This window comes from Symsagittifera roscoffensis, chromosome 1, assembly GCF_963678635.1.
Source record: "Symsagittifera roscoffensis chromosome 1, txSymRosc1.1, whole genome shotgun sequence".
Lineage (NCBI taxonomy): Eukaryota > Metazoa > Xenacoelomorpha > Acoela > Convolutidae > Symsagittifera > Symsagittifera roscoffensis.
Window position 1 is genome coordinate 63,741,937 of NC_087062.1, and position 27,355 is coordinate 63,769,291.

At 38.8% G+C, this 27,355-nt stretch overlaps 2 protein-coding genes across 2 annotated transcripts in view; one reads left to right on the top strand and one right to left on the bottom strand.

Moving 5' to 3' along the window:
• LOC134847559 (uncharacterized protein DDB_G0287625-like) overlaps positions 1 to 27,355 on the bottom strand; it is a 288,876-nt gene that overhangs the window by 214,479 nt on the left and 47,042 nt on the right. The window lies entirely within an intron of this gene.
• LOC134847552 (uncharacterized) overlaps positions 1 to 27,355 on the top strand; it is a 70,361-nt gene that overhangs the window by 37,412 nt on the left and 5,594 nt on the right. The window contains exons 2-14 of the mRNA XM_063864628.1: positions 11,180 to 11,361; positions 11,560 to 11,725; positions 11,854 to 12,002; positions 12,259 to 12,420; positions 17,573 to 17,722; positions 17,790 to 17,868; positions 18,121 to 18,218; positions 18,679 to 18,930; positions 19,265 to 19,481; positions 21,060 to 21,192; positions 21,369 to 21,475; positions 21,610 to 21,826; positions 26,852 to 26,976. Of these exons, the coding sequence (XP_063720698.1) occupies positions 11,210 to 11,361; positions 11,560 to 11,725; positions 11,854 to 12,002; positions 12,259 to 12,420; positions 17,573 to 17,722; positions 17,790 to 17,868; positions 18,121 to 18,218; positions 18,679 to 18,930; positions 19,265 to 19,481; positions 21,060 to 21,192; positions 21,369 to 21,475; positions 21,610 to 21,826; positions 26,852 to 26,976 (2,007 nt within the window). The 5' untranslated portion in view covers positions 11,180 to 11,209. The remainder of the gene's footprint in view (positions 1 to 11,179; positions 11,362 to 11,559; positions 11,726 to 11,853; positions 12,003 to 12,258; positions 12,421 to 17,572; positions 17,723 to 17,789; positions 17,869 to 18,120; positions 18,219 to 18,678; positions 18,931 to 19,264; positions 19,482 to 21,059; positions 21,193 to 21,368; positions 21,476 to 21,609; positions 21,827 to 26,851; positions 26,977 to 27,355) is intronic.

Consider the following 27,355-nt stretch of genomic DNA (forward strand, 5'->3'; position numbering starts at 1 on the left):
GTATGAGGGAAAGAAAACATCCCCACAGGTCTACGTGAGGGATGTGATCAGACGCCAACAGGAGTTGAACGACTTGTGTAGACGAAACACTCAGCAGGCACAGGCAAGGCAGAGGAAAAGATTTGACAAGAAAGCAGCTGGTGCAAAGGCTTACTCGGTGGGAGACTACGTATGGGTATTTCAGAACGTTATACCACCGAAAGGGACAAAAAAGCTTCTGAAGAAGTGGAGGGGACCCTTCATGATTACAGAGGTGCACCAAGAGGGACGCTTTTATAGACTGAGTACTGGCCGAGCCGCCCACTACGAGAACATCAAGCCACACAATCCATCGACAGAAGACTGGTGTATACCTGCAGACATGGAAGAAGGGGATTATCTAATGATGGATCCTGCTTGTGAGGTCAATGAAAAAGGCACCAGGGAGAAGAACGATGGAAACGAAGTCGTAGAGGAAGGTACGGATACACCATTGGACCTGGATCCAAACGAACAGATCGAAGCGGACGATGAAACCTTGCCCTACGCAGAGGAAGATTGGCAGGATTCCGAACAGACAGAGGTTCCCAAGAACATGGAACCAGATCTTCCGTTCACGATGCAGACTCGTCAGAAAGACGGGACGAGACTAAGAAAGAAATACAATCCTTACGGTGACGACTTTGTAGTGGATAGGATAGATCTAAAGAAAATAGTGGAGGAAGTAGTGGGTTTAGAGGAAATAACAGTGTCACAGGACATTGACATAGTCGATGATCACAACGATGAGTGGGTTGACGACTGGTCGAAACCCGAGGTGGAGTTCGACGATGAGCAACAGCAGTCAAATGAACAAGACCTGACGAACCTGCGTGTCTTAGAGTGGCTGAACGAAATGACATCAGACCCTGAAAAGACCAGCGTTACGATTCAAGACGTAGATCGCGAAAGCGCGAAATACATTAAGACCGAACGAGATGATCCTTCCTGGGCTGCCCAGGAAGGACAACTTCTCATTCCAGCTTCTAATCTTGACTTAATACCCGGTATGCGATCGACGGGGACGCCGATGGATATTTTTGTCCGGGGAGTGGGGGTAGGACTTACCCACACTGAAAACTTGATAATAAAAAAATTGAGAATAGCAAGAGAAACAGGAAACTTAGAAGCAGAAACAGGTGAAGAACCTAAGAAACCTGACATAGGCAGGGTAGTTGAGTCATATTTTAATTTACCAAATGAATATTCTAGTAACATAATACTAACAGACAGTGATTTCATACTCACAAACAGAACATGTGCGGTAGCTATCACCGCAGACATGAGTTTTAGGACGGCGCTAGCGGCAGATTTTAAGAGGGAATATAAAAACGTGGAATTCCTTTGGAAGCAAAGACCAGGGATAGGGGGCGTAGCAGCCTTACCCCCGGCGGTGTCGCAAATACCGGGAAAGTACTTATGCTTCCTGGTAACGAGGGCGACAGAGAAGCAACACGTGGACCCAGAAAATCTAGTCTTGTCTTTGACGAGGCTGAGGGACTTCCTTGTGGAAATGGACGTGAAGGAGCTTTCGCTTCCAGTGTACGATCCAAATAGAGGAAGACTGCATCCTCGGGAATTGTACGCGCTTGTACACGTGATATTCTCTGATACGAACATACAAGTATATCTACATAAGAAATATTACTTAAGTATAGGCTGAGTGATGTGCGAGAGGGTGTTAGGCCAAAGACTAAGTTGTGTGTAATATGCGAGAGGTGCGTTATGTTATGTTATGTGTTAGGTTATTAAGATCATGGGTAAGTAGGGGTTAGTGACCATGAACAACTAAATGACGATCTTGGGAATAGATCCAAAGTTTGGACTGTCCAATCTTAGGTCGAATTCCAAAATTTTAGAAACCAATTGATTTTAATAAATTTTAGGATAAATATCTTTTTATCTGAACTGTCTTTAAGCAAATTTTAACGATATATATTAAGGTGAAACTGATAGGTGTGACAGTCGTGATTTCTTTTCTAGATCCTGATTGATCATTTAATTGCTCACTTGAGTCAAAACTTGAAGTCGAAATCAAATCAAACTTGGAAAGAACAGTATGGACAATTTCAACCTGGATGAACTGATGAAACTGGCACGTTGTCCAGAGCAGATGAAAGAGAGAGTGAGGAATCTGGATATGAAGAAATCCACAGACTCGTGGAACAAAATAAGAGACCTGAGACACACTCTTATCCAGTATCTCTTGCAGCAAAATCGCTTTGGAACCGGAGAAGACGAGACAATTGAAAGAGAGGAAGATGTTAGACGACATGTTGGAGGCATGCCGCTGTTAACAGATTTGAGCTTAGCTATGAGAATCGATCCCTTGGCACTGATCAGAGGAGTCACGGAGTTCGTGACAGTGATCTATGGACCAGCAGTCACCTTTGCGTTCCCTGACGTTAAAGTGGAAGCATATAGGAGGTCGGTGTTGCACCTGAACCTCATATCGGCAGTGGACGGTAGTACACTGAACTGGTGTGAGCAGCACGCATTGCGAGAGCTCATGAGTGAAGATCTGTTATTTGCGAAAATATCGGAGCCAGAGATGACAGTCATCAATTTTGACGATCACTTCTGTGACCGCATGGGAGAAGTAGAAAGAGGGCACATCGAGGTGTTTCCAAAGCTTTGGAATCTGAGGCCCTATGACAAAACGAATGGCGAAATGACCAGAGTGCCTCGTCTCACAGCAGCGTATCACAAGGTGAGAGAAGAGACGAAGGACTGGGGCGATTACAAGAAGCTACCCGAAGCAATCCCTGAATTCCCTCTGATAAGAAGGATGTTGCTCGGAGCAGTCTCCGTAGTACAAACTCCTAGGTTGAGAGCATTCGAAGCCAATGAAAGGAGAGTAGGGAATTTCTCGGCGACGATGGATCCATACTTCGTGGGGAGAAATGCCGCCGTGTTACAGTACACACGATTTGCGTACACGGATCAAGCGACGAGAAGGCGAATAAGCAACGCCGCTACTCCCAAGCCTGAAGGATTTGATGAGGAATGGAGACGACTAGGCTCAGCTCCAATGAGGATGAGAGGCAGGACTGAATTGCCTGAAGCCTCAGTAATCCTGACTAGTGTGAGAAAAGAGATGAAAGTTGCGGGAATATTGCAGACGAGAATTTTCCTAGCACCCTTCGGCTGCGAAGAAACTAAAGTGGTCCATGGAGAAGAGGAAGATAAATCAGCCGGTACATTGCTCATACCGAGATTCCAGGAAGAAGCTGATGATGACAAACAAGGACCATCGAACTCGAATGGGGACAAGTCAGAAGGAGATGACGGACAGGGTGGAAACCGTCAGACGGAAGAACCCATGCAACAAGATCAAGCTGGTGGGGAAGACGACAGGGCATCGACAGGAGGAACATCCAGCCTGGATTTCAATATCTTCAGTGATCTTGAGAATAATGCAGACACGTTGGAAACGACTGAGCCAGCGGATGAAGGCATCTCGACACTGGAACCTCCGTCAGCCTTTGAGGAAATGAAACGGAATTTGCCGGAGAGCAGCTCTCCTGGCAATACAAGAAATAACGATCAGAGAATCCTCATGGAATCACCTCGGAGGAGAAGAATAGAGGCCTCAGCCAGAGTACCTTTCTTGGGAACGCTACCCGAAGAAGAATGGGAAGTACATCACCGAGACCACGAGAGTAGGACGGGATGTAAGCTGGACAGAGTGGCGTTCATGGAAGAAGTCTGGACTGTGATTCAGAGCTATGGGACCCAGTCCATTCTCAAAACAGGTCTCAATCAACCCTTGATGAGAGAAGTACTTGACAAGCTTGATGAGTGTGAAGGGAGACTGAGTGAGTTATTGATCGACTCAGCCACTGATGAGAGTGAAGCGAATTCTCCCATCAAGATAACACCGCAGGACAATGAAGGAGAGGTGGTGTACCTGTCAAGGACCAGGAGAGGAACGATGCGATCGAAAATGGTGATTGATAAAATCAATGCGATGAAAATGAAGTTAGGCAGCAGAGTGATGCCGAGGAGGATTGGAAAGACGAAAGTGGATTCGGAAATATCGATGAAAGCTGGTAACTCAGCGAAAAGAAAACGAGTTGAGGAAGTCATGGATTTGGGGCAAGGTGATTACCAATTGTCTGGCACAGATAGAATATTAACTGATATAGCGATGGTGCCACCCATTCTCATGGCGGGGTTAAAGTCAACTGGTTATAAATCCAAAAGGAGTGACCGCACTCTGACTGGAGCGACTTTAGAAATGGAAATACTCAGTCAATGTGGAGAGAGTAAAATGAGGGACTTCAAGCCATCTCCCATGAATCATGGAAAGGGAAGTGTTGCAGGACAACTAACACCAGTGGAATACAACAGACTGACAGTGTCTGAGACAGTGTCGATAGATGAACCCACCGGTGGATACATGGAGATGTTGGAATACCGAAACTCGGCTAGAGGGCATGTAATGGCCCTGGAAGAGGAAAAAGCCATGGAGGGTTATCTGGAAACAATGTTGCAAGGCACCACCCTCAAGCAGAAGGCGTACGGAACTTTGGCGTCGTCTGACATACAGGCGGAGACGATCGAGTAGTTGGTGAGCCTTCCATGGAAAGCAGTAGTATTGAGGTATTTCGAAGAGGAAATGAGGACTACGCCAAGAATACATGCTCTCGTGGCAGTACCTTACGTAAGGACGGAATTACAACTCAGGCTCGCCTGGTGCATGATGGGACTGACTCGCGAAGAATATGATTCAGAAGAAAGGAAGAGATCAAAGGAGGAAAAAGTTTTCCTTATGACGAATCTGAGGGATCTGATAGTCCAGGAGGGAGCAGCAGTAGCGTGTGCAAAGCGGAGAGACGCTCTCTGTTTCATTCGATTCCTGATAGAGCAGATCTCAGTACCTGCATTAAGCACTTGTGTTAAAATGTTGAAGGAAGGCGATGAGCGAACGAAAGCCATGTTCTTACTAGCAATGCTGGATATGCAGCAAAGTAAACCGATGAGGGTGAACATGAAAGAACCTGAAGAATTGGAACCCATGAAAAAGATAGACGAGATCAGGAGATTCTCAAACAAGGAGTTGAGGCTCACTAAAGAATCTATGGGAGCATTGCCAAAATCCAGTGAATACTGTGGACCGATCAAGAAGAAGTCATATAGCTATGTGTCCGGGATTATAGGGATAGCATACAATCCTTTCCTGAGTGAAGACATACGTGATTGCTTCTTTGATTATGAGCAGGCGGTGTTACTAAGATTCTGGACGTCCAGAATTGTGACGACTAAGAGCGTTAACAATCCACAGGCCAAATTGGGATTGGTCTTGGAAGAAGAGGTGACTGCACCTTCAGTACCAAAATCCGACAAGAGAGTGGAATTTGGGTTGGGATTCTCAGATGAATTACTGAGAACGAGCTTGATGGCAGTGTGGGAATTGATGAAGCCATCGTGGTGTCCTAGTCCCAACGCTGACTCAATATTACGGGCGACACAGGACATACAGAGGGAACTGAATGTGGACTGTAACCTGCGTGACCTCAACATCATATATAATGTGATGATAACAGCCTCTAAGAGCAACGGAGAAGATAGAGTGGAGTTGCCTGGCTGGGGACCAGAAGACTGGGTCAAACCTGGTAGCTGTCTGGCGGAAGTCTGTGGACTAGAGGGTCACGTTTGTGGAAGTCTAGACTGTGTGAAAACCCTGGAGAAACAACACAAGCAGTTGACGGTATTGTTTGGAAATGTAGTGATGAAAGCAAGAACGGAAACGGAACTGATAGCAGATTGCCATGGAGGAACCGATGTGAATCTAGTGACAGCACTAGGATTCTACAGCATGTTTGGTTCTTTAGAGTCACTATTGAATCTAGAACAGAAACATGAGATGGTCACAGCCATCAGCGTAGAAGTATTCCCAGGAGTTCTGCAGACTGAGCAGAAGTATATAGGAAAATGGAGGGAAGCAATCGAAACGGAGATGAACATCAGACACAGCGAAACCTATTGTAGACCATCAGGAGCACGATATTTGGTGGGTTCAACGTTGACTCCAATGTGCAAGAGCAGATACCCTGTACATTTCGTGGCTGTGGACGTGAAGAGTACAAGAACGATCGTGGATCAAGCTTTCTCAGTGCCAAAGTGCGTGAGATTGGCGAGAATGTCTGAAAAGTCTTACGAGTTACTATGTAAGATGTTCTCAGCAGTCCCAGAAAGAACCAAAGAGGAGTTGGAGTCAATACTAGGAAAGAAGTTCATGGGATATGTGAGCGGGAACTTCAGTGACTTTGAAAAACAGAAACAGAGAGGATCAACTGTCACAGATTACAATGCAGTAGATGAGAATGATGAGATCCACCGAGTGATGATGGAAGTGGAGCCATTGCTGGAAGCTTCGGGAAAACGGAATTGGAGGAGCATCATGTTGACACATGACGAGTTTCCTTGCCACTGCTTGCTGCAGACCTGGTGGTATCCCAAGCGTAGTAATCTGGTGTTGATCTGGGACTCTGGAGAGCTGCTCTCCATGGGTTTACCAGATTCATCACAGCCCATAACAATAGTGATAGTGGGAGTTATGATGGCGATACGATGGCTGGAAGCTCATGTGAGAGAAAATAATAGACAGGAGGCACCGACGAGAGAACAATTGCAGAAATTAGATTGTCTAAAAGATTTAGATCTTTTTGAGACAATGTGCAAAGTTCTAAACATTCCGATGGAAGTGAAGAAGATATGGGCAAGAAAACGATTGATGCCATGGTTCAGAGCTAACATGACTGCATGGTTGTACGAGTATGCGAAAAAGCATATGTCGAAACATGGCAGAGTGTACAGTGAATATCAGCTGGACATTGGGGCAGGAGCTTTCAAGCGAGCTTTCGTGACCCATCGGAATGCAGTGACCACCGCTGTGAAAAGAATTTCCAGGACGAGCGAGCGTAGTGGAAATGAGAAGGCAGAGATGCTGAAAGAAGATTTGGAAAGAAACGTGGCGTTGTGTCTCCACAACAGCTTCTGTAGAAACAGAGAATCAAACGTGGATCCCCTACCTTGTTGTAAACAGAGGGTGGAAGAGCAGAAGTGTTGGAGGACGGCTTCCAACAGCGTCAGGATAGTCAATGACGTGCTACAAGACACGGAGACCGAGAGTGCAGAGTCAGCGTCACAGGAGGAGGAAATGGAGCATTGATGAATGGTCGAGAAAACAAGAGGCAACAAGAAAGAAAATTAGAAGAATTTAGAAGTTTTAGAACTTCTAAACGACGAAAAAAGAAGAGAACAAAGGGATGATGAAGAAAAGTTAAAACTCAAAATTGTTTTATGTGTGTGAAAAACTCAAGTGAGAAACCAAGCAACCAAGTTGTAATTGAAAACTGAAACATTTAAGTTGAGTTTGGAAATTGTTGCATTTATAAATTTGCATTTTGGTTTTAGTTGAAGTGGCTTTAGAGACACTCACTTATTATTTATTTAGAAAGGCTTGAGGGAAGAGTATATTTAAATATTCCAGCCTGCATGATTGTTTTTAATCACTTAGGAAGACTGATCACTTTGTGGTGACATGAAAAACTGGAGTAACTTCTTGAGGAGGGAGGTTGTTGCATTGTTCTTTCTAACCACAAAGTTTCTTAGTTTTAATATTCAGGACAATAAACAAGCAAGATTTCCGAAGGGAAGGAGCATAGTAGGATAATTTTAGCTTGTTGGTTGGCAGGACTGTCCTGCAAGCCAAAACCTTTTAAATCTAGGAGAAAAAGTTTCAATCGGGACATTGACACTGGAAGTCAGAAAATATGTTTTATCTTAAGTCATATCCTCAATGTGCAGATTAATGAAAGAATTTGAAGGCTATAGTGATGTAGTATGATGCCATTTATATTCTGCAGTGAGTCGATGTGACGTAGGTAAAAGTAATTTCGTGCATTTTGTAAATTCTGTTCGATGACACTGTAACCATTTAGAACATTGCGCGATTCAATGAGGACATTGACCGGACTGTCCGGGGAGTATGTGACATTCGACCAGAATGGCCAAAATGCAGTCTCTGCAGAATTCGGTATTTTAGCAGCAAGCCTTCCGAATTGGCGATTTAGAACGGATAAGGACGTTATTTGAAAGATTAGCCAAACGGTGAAGGCTAGAAGATTCTGGAATTCTAATTTTTAAAAATTCGAATTATGACGTCATATTTCTGAGAAACGTCAGAGACGGCCATTTTAGCTAAAATAGCAGAAAGAAACAGAACAACTTTATCTGCGATTACGAACAGTACAAAAATCGAGACTAAAAAACAACAACGAACTACCGAACAGCAGAGGACGTTCCGAGTTGCAACTATTGTGCTGTTACAATAGTTGCAAGGCCGTTGCGAACAACGGTGAAGGGTAAAAACCAGCCCTCCGAGTTAGCGTGAACCTGAGGTTAAGGAGCTTGATTCGCCGGATTCAAGAATCCGGAAGGGTCTCGGGACGGGAACTTTTATGAACTTGTATTGAATTTTAGCATCCTGTCATGTCCTGACTTGAATTTAACTGATATTTTGATTAGTTTTGACAAGGATGAGGTGCTAGGAGTTGGGGGAAAGGGTTGATCCATCTTCGATGGAGATGATGATTTTTATCTACTGAACAAAAACAATAGTAATATAATAAGTAGTAGCCCTGTTTTTAGGAGTGACCTCGTGGTCTGGGGATACAGAGACCCAGCCATGAGCTCACTAATTTTGCATGTAATTCAGTTAATTTGAGCGTTCTGGTCGAAGCCGGAGAACAGTAGCGTTTTTGTCAGCCTGATGTAAGAAAGACCACCGAAAAGTACTGGCTTGGTAGAGACGGTGAAAAACATGCAAAGCTCTGTTTAGACGCTAGCCAGTCGTCTTAAGACTTAGTTTTGTTATCCGTCGATATGTATCTTCCGGGCGAATGTTACACATACTGACCCGGTTCAGTTACGATACAGGTCTCACGTTGGAATATGGGGCTATGAATTATGTCTTCTGGCAATTGGAGAATTAATTTCGCTTCGATATCGTTGCATACATAAGGCAAGTTCGACAATTTGATTTTTGCTAGTTTAGGGTAAATGTTCTTGGGTCTATGAGACCTTGGAAAGCATCCCATGGGAAATACCGTCCTGTTAAGTAGAATGATTCCTTCGCTTTTGATGCTAGTTATGAATTGCTCTGCTTCGGGGGGAGCAATAACTGTCAGTGTATGAAGTTTGCGGTCATCTTTCGTCACGGTTATTGTTTTTGAGATTGTCATCTTCTGTTGCATTGTTGTGGGGAATTGTTTAAGTATATCGGAAGCACAACTTCGATATGCCTGCGCCAGATTTTCAGCTGACCTTACAATTTCTCTCGAGAATGGGGGGATGATTTTGATTATTTGGATTTGTTTTGTTTGTGTCGTCGATTTGTTTGCTGTTAGCGCATTTCTGAAATTTGTCTCCGTTTCAATCAGCACTTCGTGAGTAATTGGTAGCTGAGATTCCGTCAGTTCTTGTTGACTCATGACTTGGTTTTACTCAATGGGGGGCAAAAAAGCCTTCACCCGTAGGTATACTTGAAAAAAAATTAGATTTTTCTCTTTCAAAATGTAGAAATCAGAAGGCAAAAACATCAACTATATTGCACGTGCGTTTTTTTGCAATTTAAATGCAAGTTTTAATTGCAAATCTTTTTTGAACTCAATAATTCGCTGCCCCGCAAGGAATAACTTTTGAGGCATGCCAGAAGGGAAAAAAACAGTTTTCAAGTATAATCGACTTACGCACGTACATGTCTTTCAACACTTATTTCGTATTTCACTTCTTATTACTTAACATTTGTACGTACACTATAATCTGCCTTGTTATTAAATCATCTCGGACAGAAATAATAAAGCCTTACAATCTCTCTCTCTCTCTCTCTCTCTCTCTCTCTCTCTCTCTCTCTCTCTCTCTCTCTCTCTCTCTCTCTCTCTTAATCAATTGTTTCTTCCTCTCTGTCTCTCTAAATCAATTTCAGTGATGTAATTCAATTTTGAAAAGAAAAACCAATCATTTAGCATTTTCATCATCATCTTGCTCTACATTGAACTGTTATTTCTCAAAACGATATAATTCTGTGGGTGAATTCCCATAGGTTCCAGTATTCATAGCTCCCAAAATAAAAAAAAATCAGTCGCATAATTTCCAAAATCTATCTTATTGAGTTCTGATTGGTTGAAATTTGAGCCTACGAATTTCTGGATTGATTATATTCTGTTCAAGCCGCATAAACTCAAGCTGCAGCATAGTGACCGCCGCAGTCGCGCCAACGTGTTGCGAGCTTGCCACCAAGGAGTAGGACTCTATACGAAATTTAGAGCCGGTTATCGCGGCGAGGCGCGCGTGGCGCGGCCACCGGCGACCTTAAACAGAGACTTCTGGATTGATTATATACTGATTTAGTCTTCTGACTAATTTAGTCTTCTGACCTATTGAAAAGATTTGGGACTTATGCGACAGCTTTTTTATTTTGGAACCTATGGGACTCATTTTTCATTTTGGGACCTATGAATACGCACCAGTTCTGAAAATCGTTTTTTTTCTTTTCAATTGAAATTGTTTCTAGGTTTTTAAATGATAAGCCGTAAAATTTTCAATTGAGAGTTTGACACCATTTGGTGGGCAACTGTCACGAGTATTTTATTGAATCTATCTATTTTCGAAGTTCTGTTCCAAGCTCCGGAAATTTTCAACAATAAGCAAAAAAATTTTCCACTATCAAAAAAAACACTGGGAACTTTCGTTATTGCGAAAAGTTAGAAGAAGCATTGAAAAATGGTATGATCTTGAAAAAGCTATGATCTTGATTTTTCCGCAAAAAAATGAACCTAGAATCTCGGGTTAAATTCTGCTTCTTGCGCTTCAACTGATTATTGTTCTGATAGTTTTTTTTGGGAAGTAAATTTCCAGACCATGGTGAGCGTCGCCGCTAGATGTTTCAAGATGATTGAATACTGTTTCATATGCTGGTTTCAAACATTTTTTACACGTTTATACAGAGTTTTTTTGATCAGTTTGTACACATAAATGGATTTTGAAATTATGAGGTCAGCAAGAATTGCGTTAGTTTGATTAATTTGCACATTTTTTGATGCTCATTGAAAGATTTTAAGGTTTGAAGATAGCTTGATGGAAGCTTAATTTCAGGTGACAATGTAACTTGTGTTTTATCATAATGGTTATATCCAGAGGAGTCGCTCAAACGGAGGCACTTGCCAATAGAAATGTTGCTAACCGGTACAGGCTAAGGAAAAAACTAGGCCAGGGACAATATGGAACCGTCTACCTGGTGGAAGATGATCAGAGCTTATACAGCGAAGAAAAGTTGTAAGTTTAATAATTTTATTGGCGAGGATATTTTTGAAAACATACAAATTCCATGTTTTTTAGTCATTTGATTGTGTGAATTTTTCAATAACCGTTGTTTTAATTTTATTTTTGTTATTTTTTCTAAATTTTTTAGATGATTTAAAATCTTCATGGTGACGTATAATTCAGGATGCTGCGAATTTGTACCAATTTTAGGAAGGTGCTGAAAGAAATTCATGTAGGTGAGATGCCACCTGACGAGACGATAGATGCGATGCGAGAGGCTAAATTACAGGCCAAATTAGACCATGTGGGAGTGGTGAAATGCTTTAACAATTTCCTGGACAAAGACTTCTTCTGCATTATATCAGAATATTGTGATGTGCGTATGTTTCGATGATGCAGTTGATTGGGCTTACAGTGCTCTCTTTTGATTTTTTAACTGATGATGCATTGCCTAGTTTTTATTGTGTTTGATTTTTTCTCTGAAAACTCTACTCCAAATTTTAGGGTGGCGACCTTGGGCTGCTGATTGAAAAAGCAAAGAAAGAGGGGTCACATTTCTCAGAGATCGATATTTTGGACTATTTTTGCCAAGTTGTATTGGCTACACGATACATGCATCAAAAACAGATTCTCCATCGCGATTTGAAGCCGAGGCAAGTTCTTCTTAAATTGCCTTGTGCTTTCAGCTACCATGATCTGTAGTTTGCGATTCAATTTTAATATCAAATTAGGGCCAACTTCAATTAGTTCCAAAGGTTAGAATACTTAGCTTTAATTAGAGCAGCCATAAAAGATGTATTAAATTTTAAATCATAAAATGTGAGTGGTAGTTTTTCTTGGCATTGAAAAGATTTGTACATGAGACCATCGCAAAATAATAAAGGAAACTTGATAAAACTTTTGTGACAGGAACATCTTCGTGAAAGACAATACGTGTAAACTTGGTGACTTTGGGATATCGAGGGTGCTGATGGGCACTGCTGACATGGCATCGACTTTCATTGGTACCCCTTACTACATGAGTCCAGAGTGCCTTAAGCATGAGGGATATGACGCCAAGTCAGATATGTGGTCAGTTTCCCAAACTTCCTTAAATTGATAGGATACGTAAACGTATCGTACGGCTCAAAGATTCCTTAATGAAGCAGTAAATTCTCAAGCAGTAGTTTTGGTTCTGACAACCTTATACTGGGAATGAACTATGCAGTAATGCCAAATGGTGTGTTTCTTAGTTTACGAACAATTTCCGGAACACTAAGCAAATGCCGGAGGAGATCGAGTGTGGCATCAAATTAAAACCCATTTAGTGGTGATTGGGTTCCGATAGATAATTCAAAAGCTTTCTAAGTGTAGAGAATGATATGCTTACATTCTTTGCTATTCAAATCCAATTTCCAACTTGACGATAGGGGAGTGGGTCTTAAATAGAAATGGATCTCGTGCAATCTTCTGCCGCAATTTTTTCCAGCTGATTTCATCTATTATAATGAAAAATTATAAAAATGCACCAAACATGGTAGTCGGAACATTTGTGCTACTTGCACAGTAATTTGGTAATAATTTTCAAAAATACGACTGTGATACAGTGATGATTTATTTTATCCGACCAAAATGAACCAAGTTAATAACTTATTACGCGTTTTTGATCCGACCAATGAAAGCCTTTGGTTTGTCTTTAGACTCAAATTGATGAAGCTGAATAAGTTTAGAATTTTGCGCTTATCAATATAGCGCAACTTATTTCCCGGAGTTTGGGCCCAAAAGTTTACCATTAAAGTGAGCCGTTCCTGGCTGTTTTTACTTAATCAGGAAATAAACTTAAACTACTGGGAATTTAGTGATCAAATGATATCAAATTGAGCATCCTATGTAGCTCAACTGGGCTTACAACCTCCTAAACTTAATATAAGGCACTTAGGGCACTTAGCATAGTGGTAAGGCGTTCACTTTAGAATCGTCAGATCGTGTAATCGATCCCATGCCATGGCAATGATAGTGTGTGAGGACGAGCTCTCACTTGACCTCTAGCTTCAGGTCTACCACAACCTGACCAAATTTGGCTGCAAAAGTGGTACCACGTGAAAGTTCTAGACGCACAAAAACGGCCTTGAGTCGCAAAAAAGAGCTTCGCTCAACAAAATAACACAGTCTGGAATGTGGGGAAATAATACAAATGGACTATCCTCGACAGGACTGTTAAGGCTTACTGATAGCTCCTCTGCGATTCGCAGGAGCTACAATTATTAATTATTATTATAAGGAAATAAATTGTTGTTTGATAGCCAAAAAATGTCAATTTTACTAGTTAAAAATTCAATTTTTTATTTAAAACAATTGTTGCTAAAATTTTTAGCGATTATATTCGTCCCGTTTTTCATCTCCCTATTGTATTCAATTTAAAAAAAAATGTTATAACCATTGACTCGTAGTTTCAGCGTAGCTGTTATATGACTAAGGGCTCAAAAGTGAGCCGTGTCTGGGCTGGTAAAGCTTATGGCCGTAGTTGCGCAATTTAAATTGCGCCATATTAATTTTGAATATAGTAGAAACTATATTTATGCTATTTTTAAACCCAATTCGTCAGCACCCATTTGAGAAAAACGCTATAAAATTTCCCAATTTGATTTGTTTTATCCGGCTTATTTAAATCAGCACTGCAGTAAGAATCTTATCAGGAATTAGACTTTTTTCAGTTGAATATCCTGCTAGCGTTCTAATACACCTATCTGGTTAGATTTTTCTAGAAATCTGGCGAAGTGTACTGAATTTTCAATAAATCCATAGCTGTTTCTAGATTTTTTGTCGATAAGTATAGTTTTAAGATTATCAAATCAAACTAAATCAATTTGCTTGAATTTTTGAATAAAACAAGAGCTTTTTCTTGATTTTTTGTCGATAAGTATAATTTTAAGAAAATCAAATCAAGCTAATTCAATCTGCTTAGAAGCAAACTGATTTTTTTAAAGTTGTTTTTAAAAGTCAGGGATTTTTACATTTTTTTCATCTAAATGTTTCAGTTTTTTTCCCAATAACAACAAAAGAGACATGGTAATACCACATCAATTCGAAGCGAGATCTGTCAGTCAGAGGCAAAATTAGACATCCTAAATTTGCCTTGACCAAGAATTTGACCGTCTCGCCACCCTTTGGCATTATTTTATGATGGTGCCTTAAATGCCAAGTTTTACTAATTTTGAGTGGGCGAGCACTCCGAAAAACGAGATTTTTAAATCATTTTTCACGGCATATTTGACCCATTTTTAAGCGTCATAACCGTAGTGAATTCTCCTACACAGGTTTTGAAGAATATCAGACGTAGTTCAGACTCTTTTTTAAAGAACATTCATGAAATTTATTCAGGTACAAATTTTTTTGTTTCGCGGTTTGACTTTTGAATTTTTAAAATTCAGTTCGTTTCCTTTATTAGAAAGAAGGCAAATTCCACTATCAAACAGTGAAAATGTAAAGGTCACGCAAAATGTGATTGACTTCTAATTTCAAAATGGGAATTTAATTATCAGATTGTCCAGGGAAATTTAAATTTTACATATTAATCCAGCTTTCTAAAATTGGGTTAATTTTATCAAAAAACTGTCAAATATAATTTGTTCTAGAAATTCAAAGAGCTTTAAACCATCTTTTTTTTTGGAAAATTGAAAGTTTTCTTTAAAAAAGTAGATCAGTAATTTTTCGATTCAATTGCGTTCTTTGACTCTCTTCCATCTCTCTGTTGGTTGGGTTTTCTTAATTGTAATTGAATTTTTTAGAGTAATTTACCGATTTGAAATGATTTCATTTTCAAATTTAGCTTTTTTTCAATTTGAACAAAGCTTTATAGTTTTGCCTACACTTTTTGTATTTTTTTGTATGTTTCATTTGTGCAATAACTTATGTCTTCAATTTTTCGCTCCTAAACGTTTTGTTGATTTTTTTTTTGGTTTCAATTGAAAGCTGAATCTGATGCATGCAACTTTTTTATGAAAGATACGGGGTTTTCAGTTTATTTCTAATTCACAGTTAATTACATTAAGTTTAACTCAGCAAATCGAATTTTTTCTGTTTTAGTTTTGATAGCTGGAAATAGTCAGAACTAAGTTTTCTTTGTTTTATAAAATTGGTGATCGAGTTTTAAAATTTCTTAAGGTTGTAGCTGTTTTTCATGAGGCCTAGGAAATTAGACGACACGCAAAATAAACGACCGTCTAAAAATCGAATCTAGCCAATCGAAGTCTTATCATGAAATGAAATGTATTAGTAGAAAACAAAATTAAAATAAATCCGAACGTCAACGGATTTTGGGACAGAGTAACCGTCATTTTTTTTCTGCGGAGTGGAGGCTCACAATTCGACATTTTTGAGTACGTAATTTTTGTGATTTTTTTTCCTGTTTCTCAATCCTTCGACACCTATCTATCACATTTTTTTGTTTTATGAAGCATGCCATAATTCGCAAGCATTTTGATGCTCGTTGATTTTGAGGTCTGTCCTAAACGTTTCACATGAAATTTCCAATTTCGATCGTCTGCGTGTAATTCGCAGCCAAAGAGATCGATTTCCGATATTAAGGTTTTCAGTGCAGCTATAAAACCTGACTAATGGTTAGATATGCGATGAATTAAGCTGAAATTTTTCGACAGACATGTTTTCTTATTTTTAAACAAAACTTTGACAAGCTTTTTTGTTTGTTTTGGATATAAGCGCCCAAAGTGATGGATTTTTTTGGTCATTCACTGCACTGAAGTTTTCTAAAGTTGACAAAAACAGAATTAATTGATGCAGTCCTGGAAGTATCGTCACATAATTTTTTTTGCTGTAAAAATAAATCTTGGTTGTCGCTGTATTTTTTCCATTTTTAATCTATTTTCACGTCCTCTAAAGTTTTGGGAATTTTTGGCACTATTCGAGACCGTTGTTCTTTAGTAGCCCGCTGATAGTTTTGTAGTACTCCGGGGGAGAAAAATTTTCAACTCCTGATTTCAGCTTAGTTTGCTCGTCGTAGTTCGTTTTTACTGCTTTTGTTCAACTTTTTTGAATTTTGGCCATACGTTTTTGCCTAAAATTTTAAGCCTCATTGAATATAACATCATGATTGTGACAAGGCTACCTGGAAATTAGAGATTTTTGTGATTTTTAATTTTGTCAGTTTGTCATCCAGCACAATTGGTGATAACACAACGATAATGACAAACTGACTTGGTTTTGTATCTCTTGTAACTCTAAATTTTTAATTGGAATCAAGAATTTGTGACAAACTTGAAACTTTTCTTTTTTGATTTGCACTTAAAAGCGAATGTTAATTCTAGCCTGTAAACAACCTTCGCACCCGATATCGTCTATTGTTTCAGAATAATAGTAGTATAATTTCCTTTAACCTGCGGCGTCTAATTTGCTTGATGCTGTTGTTGCAGCTAAATCGATCTCTGCATTGACGTTCTGATTGAATTAGAGAGATCGTTTATGTTTGAGAGATCGAGGGAGAGGGAGTTAGGGAAAAATTGTTCCTGTCTGATCCTGTTGGTTTTGCCTTTTTTAATCTATTCCTGCAGATCCCCAGGGTCTCTAGCGGAAAAATCGGCGTAGAAGGGGAACCATCTTTGTCAGTGATAGCGTTTTTGTGCTGATGTTGGCACCTTTCTTCTGTATAGCACTCTCACGAGGAAGGTTTTGATGTGGTTATAAAACTCGTTCTAGGGGCCAAGTTTGTTGGCGTGCGGAGAACGGAGTGGAACTCTATGCCCGGTTCAAGCGGGCAGTTTTTAATAGTGTTTTAGTGGGTAGAACCGAGAAAAACCCCCGTACCGTGGGGTTATTTGATAAGCTGCAGATGTTTGGCAGCTTTTCGGGATTCTCCCATAAGGTCTGGATGGTAAAAGAGGTTAAGTAAACCCGGTATTTAAACAGATAGTCGGTGGTGGGTGGTGTTATGTAGCAACTTGGGCAGACGTCGGGTATTTTGTTGTTTAGCCTGTGCTTGTAGCTGGCGAGGTGAGTTGAATATCCGGCTCGCAATTGTGACAAGTAATTTGCTTGTCGTCTAACTTCTCAAACACCGTTTTTCATACTTTTTCGAAATATGGCTCGCAGTTTAATTTTTTTTGCTTAGCCTCATCGTTAAAATTTGAATTCGTATTTTAAATCACCGGAATGTTCAATATCACGTTTTCTAAGTTGTTCTCAAGTAAGCCAATCAAATTTTCGCTCATGTTTTCTCTATGCATTTAAGGTCATTGGGAGTAATACTATACGAACTGTGCACATTCGAGCATTGCTTTGACGGGGAGTCAATGATGGCAGTCATGTACAAAATAACCCAGGGAAAAATACCTAAACTGCCAGAAACCTTCAGTCTCGGACTCAGAAACATCTATGAAAAGTAACTACAATCTGAAATAATTACTAAAGCAGCTGGTTGCCAGTTTTAAATTGCTGTAATTTTATAGACTGGTGCAGAGAAACCAAAATAAGCGGTACAGTGCTGCTCAGGTGCTAAAAGACCCTTTCATCAGCAATCACTTACAGGTAAATGAATGCAACCTGATGTTTGTGGTTTGATATGATTTATCAATCAGGTTAGTTGATGATGGAACTGTGACATTTTAATTATGAATTGACTGTGTCCAGTTGAAACTAGAATATTGGTATAATAAGGTTTACTTTTTTCTTCAAGGCTAAGAAAATTATCGAATAATCAGCATTGAATAACATGCCTATATTAGCTTCCATTTTGAGATGTTTTTTGTTGTTGACAATTCAAGCATTTTTTGTTTTTAGAAAATGAAAAAGAGAGTTTCGGAAGAGTGGGTACATTCCATAGAAATTGCCAAAAACATACTGGACCAGGAGCCAGCAGAACCCAACCTACCCAACGTGTTAGTGTCCTTGTGCTTATTTTGAAGAATCATGCTAATATAAATATATGATATCTTTCAATTATATGACAGTGACAGATCACTTTGGTAGTAATTGAAAAGTTCTACTATGGTAATAGAACTTTCCAATAAAACTCTGTGTATAAAAGTGATAAATTCCCGGTAGTTTTTTAGACTATGCAATTAAGATGTTCATCTGGATTATCTTCGCTGAAAAATTTGAACGTATCAGAATTCCAAGAATGCAATTCATCGCCTAATTTATTTGATATCACTTTACTTCCCTGTATACGTCCCGGCAATAGCAAACGTCATTCTCTGCGCATAAAATTGATTTCTTCACCGCCGAAAGAATTCCCACGAAACGCGAAAATTGTAGGCCTGTTGCCCAAATCGGTAAAAAAAACTTTAGTGTACTGTAGATGCTTCAATATAGATAGTGGTTTAATTCTTTTTCCAGATCTAACGGGCCGACGGAGGCAGCGCTAGCCGCTCTCAGTGACCTCTCAGTTGGGTTCATAGTCTCAGACGAACTGAGAGATAATGATGACACTCTGGCACCTCTGGCTCAAACAGTGATTCACAATGGGGGAGGAGGAGGGGCTAAAGATGCAGTTGGTGGGGGACTAGAGGTGGCAGAAATCAAGACTGCGACAGAGTTGGCCCAGGAGAGAAAGAGGAAGAAACAGCTGGAAGAGGAGAGACTCATCAGGTAAAATTGCGGTTCTAAAGTAGTGGCTTCCGATTCCGAAAAATCTAGATTTTTTTCAGTAATTTGGTATCGCTAATTTATTCGTTTGATATACTCGATACCCCGCAATGCTTGATGAAATTTTGGTAGAAGCAATAAGCTTACTTATATTGAAAGTTATATCTGTTAGTCATCTGTTTAACTTCTTGATGCGCTGTGTAACAAATAAGAAGAGAAGACTTTTAAGATTCCTATGAATTTTGGCTATCGTAGCGACACATATCTGAGCCTCTTGAAAGCGTGTATTTCAATTAATATAGTTTCTGTTCTTAAATAATTACTTTTCTTCCCTCAGAGAAGCGACGAAAAACACTTGGCTGGAAAACTACAAACACCGGGAGAACGTAAAGAGGCTGTACCACAGCCAGGATGCAACCATATCTGTGGCCATGCAGCCCCACCGACTACACCCCCCTCCTTCATACCAGAAGACACACCCCTCCACTCTACCCACCCCCTCCGAGTCTCAACCTCAGATGTCGGCTCAGTACTCCGGTCCAGTATTGCCCAAGGTAGGGTTCCTGTTTGAATGAATTTCAAGTTCTTTACTGCATTGAGTTCCTTTCGGCTCATTCAGTGGCATTTTTTAAAATAAACGAAGAACTTGATCAGACAAGCAATTTTGGAACGAGTTAAAGGAACTATTCTCTTCGTGCAAAACAATCCATCTTTAAAATACAGTGCTGATTTTAGTTATTCGGACAAAACTAACAAAATTTAAAACTTCAAGCGCGTTTTTTTGCAAATTGGGTTAAGATTAGATTTTTTTTAGCTAATCAAGAACTACGCTGAAACTACCGAAATAATTGATGAAAAATGTAAATCAGAACAAGCCTCCTCCCCAGCCCAACAATGTTTGAAATTGATAAACTGAGCATTCTGTGCATTGTAAACGGACTCCGCAACAGGCCAAAATCAGATTTGTCGCGGAACCCGCAACAGTGCTACTTCTTTGATTTTTTTTTGCTGTTTTGGATTCCAGAAACAAATACTTATAAATTGTACCGCTCAAAATTGCTCCAAAAATAGGCGAATTTGCGGAATCCAGAACAGTTTGTGGAGTCCACAAACAAATAATAAGACATGTCTAAAGCTACATTGAGCTGTTGCGGAATCCGCAAATTGTAAGTGGAATCCGCAAATTGTAAGCGGAGTCGCAAATTGTAAGTGGAATCCGCATTTTGTTTGCGGGTTCCATTTAAATTTGCGGATTCCACTTACTTTTTGCGGAATCCACTTACAGTTGCGGAATCCAGAACAACTAGCTATATTTGCTTGTTGCGGAATCCGCAACAAAACAAATGTGCCGACAAATTTTACGTTACAGGTATTTGTACGCGGAATCCACGAAATGTTTGTAAGTGGAATCCACTTACACTTTGGAACATGTTTAAAGATTTGTCTCAGGAACCCAGGAACATACAGACACAAAAATGTGCGCCTATCCAGTGCACAGTTTGGCCTCGTAATCTTGCGCAAAACTTTTGAAATTTGTTTTTAAGCAAAGATTTAGATTCTTAGGTAGCAAAAATGACCCTTTTGGTTATCAACCAAAAATATATTCGTTTATACAGTTTTTGATAATTTTGCTCTTGTCGAGCTTTGTTAGGCTGAGTAAGAAGCTTCTTCTGATATAGTTTTTTTAAAATCATGTATTCTGGTAGTTTCAACGTTATTCTTGATTAACTAAAAAAGCCAAAATTACTCATTTTTGGGGTAAAATTTTGGTTCCAAATTTTGAAAAACATTTTCCTTAAATTAACTCTCGTAAAAATCGTAGCTACTTTTGTTGTCTTCGCTTGTCTAATCTTAACTCAACTTGAGAGAAATGCATTTGAATTTTCCAATGTTTTTCGTTGTCCGGTTAATTTAAATCGGTATTCAGTTATTTCGCCCCTCACTCATTTCGCCCTTAATGAAATTAAATCAGCACTGTAGAGCGGTAATTCTATCACAACTGGAATAATGGAATAAAGTATTGCCTTTTCTACAAAAGATACTTAAATAAATTGGATTTAATTCCCGTAAAAAGCTATTTGGCTGAAAATAAAGTCACTTCAGCTGCTTAAATTGTTTGGTTGTTTGATCAGCCTACTCGGATATCTTCGCCAGAGTCTGTAGCACCGAAGCGAGTGGCCACTGCACAGGGGGACAAGAAGCCCCTGAACCTCAAGGCCTCTCTCAGTTCTTCCCCCGAAGACCAGGACAGATTGAAGAAGTCAGGTTAGGTACTTTGCTATCATGGAATTACAATAGTTAATCTTTGAATTCATATATTTTGACTTATCCACTCAGCGGAAAATCATCAAGCATGAAAACTTAGTTTTTCAAGAAAAAAATGTGTTGCCGTTGTTTCCCATTTTTCTGAAGGTTTTCAAATTCCTCTTTGTTTGTTGCAGATGTGGACGAAGACTCAGGCTTCTCTAGTGTAAATGCAAGTAATGACAGCTCCTCACATCAGCAGCAGGACAACTGGAACAACCGACCAATCACAGCCAAAAATAGAGTAAGTCAGACGGACGCCCCCTCCCCCATTTTCCTACCTCAAAAACAATCATAAAAACCCAGATAAACAGTCTATTCCAAGAAAAAAAATTGTTTTCATATGCGGGTTTCTAACGTGAGAAAATTTGGTTTCAGCTGTTCGAGGAGATTCTGGAAGAGGAGTTGCGCAAGAGTGGCGACGTGAGTGGAGCACTGGCGGCTGGGGGATCCAAGGCAGAGTACAGTCCCTCGGGAGTGATCCCGAAGAAGCCTTTCGTGCCTCTGAAGAAGGGTAGTGGCAAGATGGCCTACAACTCACACAAGCAACAGCTGCAAAACAATCAGAGAAGACGCAAAGCAAAAAAGAAGAGAGGTTGGCATACTTTGGGCCCAGAAATTGGCCACTTCGTCATTGCAAAATTAAACCATAAGTCAATGATGATATTTGCTAATTTTATAATAATTATGACAAGCCAATTGATTGTTGTGATTGGCCGTGGGAAAGAGCTTCTTCTTTTTTCCCTCGATTTTCTTTTACAGAAACGAAACTTTAGAGTAATTTCAAAAGAAACACTAGGTTGTATATACATCTTGCTACTAAGTGAATTTTTTTCGAGGTTTTTTTAAAAACTATCTACCCTCACGCCATTATAAGAATTAAGTGATTTATTGCGCAAATAGGCAAGTGTTAAATAAAGTTCCATGCCTCAATTCAGTTTGGAACGATATCTAGGACGGACTGAATCTTCACTTCCGCTCTAACAGTTTGAATTATATCGCGCGTTATTTATCCCAAATTGACCAAACTTGTAATCTTTAAGCCTCCATTTTTTAAAAGAAAAATGGTCATAGATGAATTATCTTTTTTTTTTGAGAACAGGAAAACAATTTCTTCCGGGTGATATAAAAAGTCTTGTCGAAAATAGCTAGGTAAAATTTCGAAATTGTTCTGCAGAAAAAAAACTACCCCAAGCACAAATCCTCCGTCAGTTTCTTCGAAAGTCGGAACAATAAATCAGTACTAATATTAAATATTTAGAAAAATTTCGAAATGAAGCAATGGGTCTACCAATAAGACATTGTTCGTGTCTGTCTATCAACAACTTTTGAAGTTCAAAATTAAGATTTTGTTATGATTCAACGTTCCTCAGCTTCGAGTTTAAAATGTTCCTGTTGCTACTACAACTATTATTTGCCACAGATTCATCCCCCCAATTCATTAAGAATTGATTTTTTTGTGTCGTTTGTTTTTGCAGGTACTCTGTTATAGACTAACGCCCTACCAATTTCCTTTATTTTGAAAATATTTGCCAAATCGCATTTTCTACTTAGGCTATGCTATGCAATGCATAGTTCGGCTAGTAAAACTTTAAACGTGAGAATTAGATGGCGTCCATGTTCACAATTTCTCTTAAAATGGCTCATTTTTTTCCATAGTTAATTTGTCTATGTTTTTTGTTATTTTGCGATAATAGTGGATTTTGGTAAAATGCGGAGCTAAAACATAAATAACTAAATGTTTACGAATGTTTTGAAAAACATATTTATGCCCCCGGCAGTATATTGATTTGATTTCAACAACCATTTTGCTCTAACATTTCAACTCAGCTGAAGTTACATTTTTGTCTATCGAAATTCCAAGATACCTGGCATGTTTTTGTAATTTTTCTAAGAGTCGATGAACGCAGTGAACGCAAAAATGTAAAGATCGACTTCTAGTATCAAAATTGGATTTTAATTTTCAGATTTCCAATGAAATAAAAAAAATTTTTGATCCAGTTTTTTCAAAATGGTTAAATTGTTAAAATGAAAACATTTAATTGCTCTAGATATTCAAAGTGCGTTAGAGTTTTTTTTCTTCGAATGTCAAAAGTTAAAATTTTTTCAACAAACAAGACAAAATTTTTTTGTTATCTTGCGTTCATTGACTTTTTTCCAAGTGTCTATTGGCTATGTTTTTTCTATAAATAGTTTTATTTCTATACTATTCTCTTGACCAAAAACAGAGTTCTGTTTTTCAACGTTCATAGTTGAAAAAATTACTAAAAAATTACTAAAAAAACGTGTTTACACAAGCAATGCTTGTGTTATAGTAAGAATTATCTTTTTTTTTCCAACCTCAGTCGCAAATATTGTTGTGACGCAAATATTGTTGCGATAAAATGTGTTCATTTTGAAAGTGTTCATTTTTATCAATAACCAGCTATTAAATACAGCCAATGCTAAGGATTTTCACACAGACTATTATTGTTTCGACTTTCGTAACGAAAGTAACGGAATATTTGTGCTCGGAGTGGTTTTTTTTTTCTTCCGACAAGTTTCGACTTTTTAACTAGCCATTTTTGACGGAATTTTTTATGTCATTCAAAAAGTATTGTTGTCTTGAGCATAAAATTAGAAAGATATTTCACCTGTTTTTATTTTTTATAAAGTTATGGAAGTTTAATATTTCCAATTTGGGACAACTAACGCGCGATATATTTCGCGCTATTAACGCATAAGTGGAGATTTAATCCGTCTTAGAAATCGTTCCAAATTGGTTGAAGTAAACTTATTTGCCATAATTGATTTGTTACTAGGAGCGAAATTTATCTTTTTGTACTTAATATGGCGCGTGGGGGATCCTTTTTACAAAAAATCTCAAACTATTTTAGAAAAATTTTCATTTTATTTCTGTTACATTTATTTTTTTCAGGTTATTTTTGCTCTATAAATTGAGGCATGTTAGTTGTTTTTTTTTTCAAATTAACTGGTACTGCTAATGCGTCATGATTGGCGTGCGTCTCTTAAGAGTTTTTTAGACTCAAAGTTTTACTCATTAAGTTTTTCACAGTAGCGTTATCGGTCATATTTTTGCTTGTGTATGCGAAGTGCAATTTCGCCTGTGTCAAAAATTTTTGCATGCAAGAAATGTTCATGATATTGATGATACCTGTAGACGTGACTTGTGCATTTTTTTGATATCATACTTTTTCGCATCGATTGTAAGAAAACCGAAAAGCTGAATAGGATTATTTTAGAACGCACGTGTATCGTTCATTCCAGTCTTGATGCCTTTGTTTTTTGTTTATTGAGCATTCAGTTCACCTTTTCGCCACCTGAAAGAGCCAGAATGATAACTTTGGTTTTACCCAACAGCCCACACTGGATAATTGCATTTATGTTTTTCCTCTACTTCTGGATAGTTGTCTCGTTGTTTTTCTGGATGACCATGGAGAGATTTTTGTTCCAATTGGCCAGCCGAACTGTCGGCTTTGTGTTACAATTCTGACTCAAATGGCATTCGGTGAGGTTTTTTTTTACAAAAGTAAGCTGAGAAAATTTGAGATCTTAAATTAAAAGTAGCGGGCTCTTCTCCACTCCCCCGACTTTGCCTTTCTTTTTTGAATAACTACTTCAACGTTGTTTTAATGCAACAAAACTTGGCATGGTGAACAAACCGACAATTGCAGGGTAGGGTTTATGGATTCGACCCCCTCAGGGATTCGACCCCCTGCCGAGACAAAGGATACCCCTTTGTACTATTTTGAGGGCTCTTTTTCCTTTTCCCCCCACCTGCAAATTTTTACATGTAAATTTGTTGACCACATTGTCCAATTGTCATGAAAATTGACATGCAGACTAATTAGGCCATGGCAAACATATTTGGTCTTCATACTCAAACTCGTAAAACGACTCGTTACACTAATATATTGAAGCTCGTGTGAGGTGGGGGGGGGGGGGGGGAAGGAAGGAAAAAGAGCCATTTTGAGATATAAATTTTTGGTAAGGGACCCTAAAATTTTTCTAAAGGCGCCTTAGTCGCCAATTTTGGGTCAAAATTTTGGCTCTTTTCCAGTTTGGCTCTTTTCAAAATTTTGGCTCTTTTCAAAATCCGTTAAATGAAAGTCTATTTAAAATGACTTTTGTTGTTATAAACTGCATTAAAACGTGTCAGCTTGAACAGGTGAACAAATTTCTGCAACATTTCTAACATGCAAATTGCCGTTTGTACTTTTACGAGGGGGTGGGAAACTAGAAAAGAGCCAAAATTTTGCCTTTTTTCAAAATTTTGCAATAATTTGGCCAAAACAGGATCTTTTTTTGTGCTTTGCGAGAATTCGAAAAATCAATTTGGTTGAACCAAAAAAAAGGTAGACAAAATTTTCGAAATTTTTTGAAAATAGAACCCAATCGCCCCCCCCCCCCCCCTCGAGAAAATCCTAGATCCGCCCCGAACAATTGTGAACAGATTTGTTCTTAGTACTTTACATTTAGCGATAATTAGCCTATAAGCAACAAAAAAGCAGAAAATTTGACAGTTGGGGAAGTGGAAGGAAAAGAGCCGAGTCGCAGTAGACCTTCTCCTAATTTATACGCATTAATTTTCCGATGCTATTGTTTTTGAAAACGCGTGACAGATTAATTTCATATACTAGGGGAAAATTGGTGGCAAGAAAAGAACCCAGCTACAAAATCACCCCTAAAAATGAGACTCATATTTGTTCTGGGTGTGTTTTAATTTTTTTCCTTGTTACTTCTTTTTGTTTTCCACGCTAAAAAAGGTACCACAAATAATCGTTCAGTCGTAATTTGAACGACATTAAAAATTTTCCAACAAACTTTTCCACGATTGAGAAAAACCGGTTTTAAATTTTTGATTTTTCGTCTTATTTCGAGCGAGCAAGCATGCTTATTTATGCTTAATTTAGGCCGTTTAAAATAGCTTATCTATGCTCAATTTTCGTTTTATTCCTTTAAAATAATTTTTTGTGGAGTTTTTTAACGCCATTTTGGGAATCAAAATCTTGTTTATGTTTTTTTAGTCAATTTTCTTCAACAACCGTTGCCCAGTTTGCCTGTTTTACTATGAATGTCGAATATGCCTAAATTGTAGTTTTTTGTTCAGATCCTTTTATCGCACGACTAAGAAAAAACGACAATTTTCCAGTTCCCCCTTTGATTTTTTCTGAAAGTCAAAAAGTCTATTTAAAATTACTTTTCTTGCTATAAACTGCATCAAAACGTGAACGTTTCAGCGTGAACAGGTGCACAAATTATTATAACATTTGCATGCAAAATGCCGTGTGAACAATTTTTGAACAGTTCAATTGTGTAATTTCAAGAGGGGGTGGGAAACTGGAAAAAAGCGACCGGCTATCCTCGTTTTATATCGGCAAAAGCATTTCGATTCACGCTTGTATATCGGTTTGAAGTTTGATGTGAAGAATATGGAAACCAGTTCATTTCACAATTGTTAGTCTGTTCACCACACAAAAGTTCATTGCATTATGGCAACGTTATAATTGTTTTTAAAACTTGAAATTCAAATGGGGGGTGGAAAAGAGTCTCTGTTTGTTTTCAGTTTATATATCAGTGTGTTCGTCTTGCATATTTTCCACAATGTTGTTAATTTTAGCTCGGGGTGGGGACGAGGCGGATGGAGGCAATGGGAACGAGATGCAGCTGGAGTATGACTATGAGGATGATTTCGAGGACTATATTGCATCCGACCCAGAAATGGATCCGGACTACGATTCAGATGTGAGTAGACCGCTTGGCTCTTTTCAGTTTACCATCCCCTCTTAAACCGATAAAAATGTCTGAGAACTGATTTTACTGCTACTAGCATCTTGGAAAAGTTGTTCGTTTTGTTCACTTTTTCTTACTGGTATCTTCAATTAGGATTTACTCCAGTTTCCTTCTCGTAAAATTACGGTAGGAAGTTGGGCTCTTTTCCAGTTCCCCCCTTTCAAAATCAATTTTGAAAAGGTTATATAGCATTGTCATATTGCAATGAAATTTGGCGCGGTGAACAAATCGACAATTGTGAACAAATTTGTTCTTCATACTTTACAGCGTAACATCACGCATTTAGCCGTAATAACACGTAAAACAAACATAAAACTCGGTATTTTGAAAG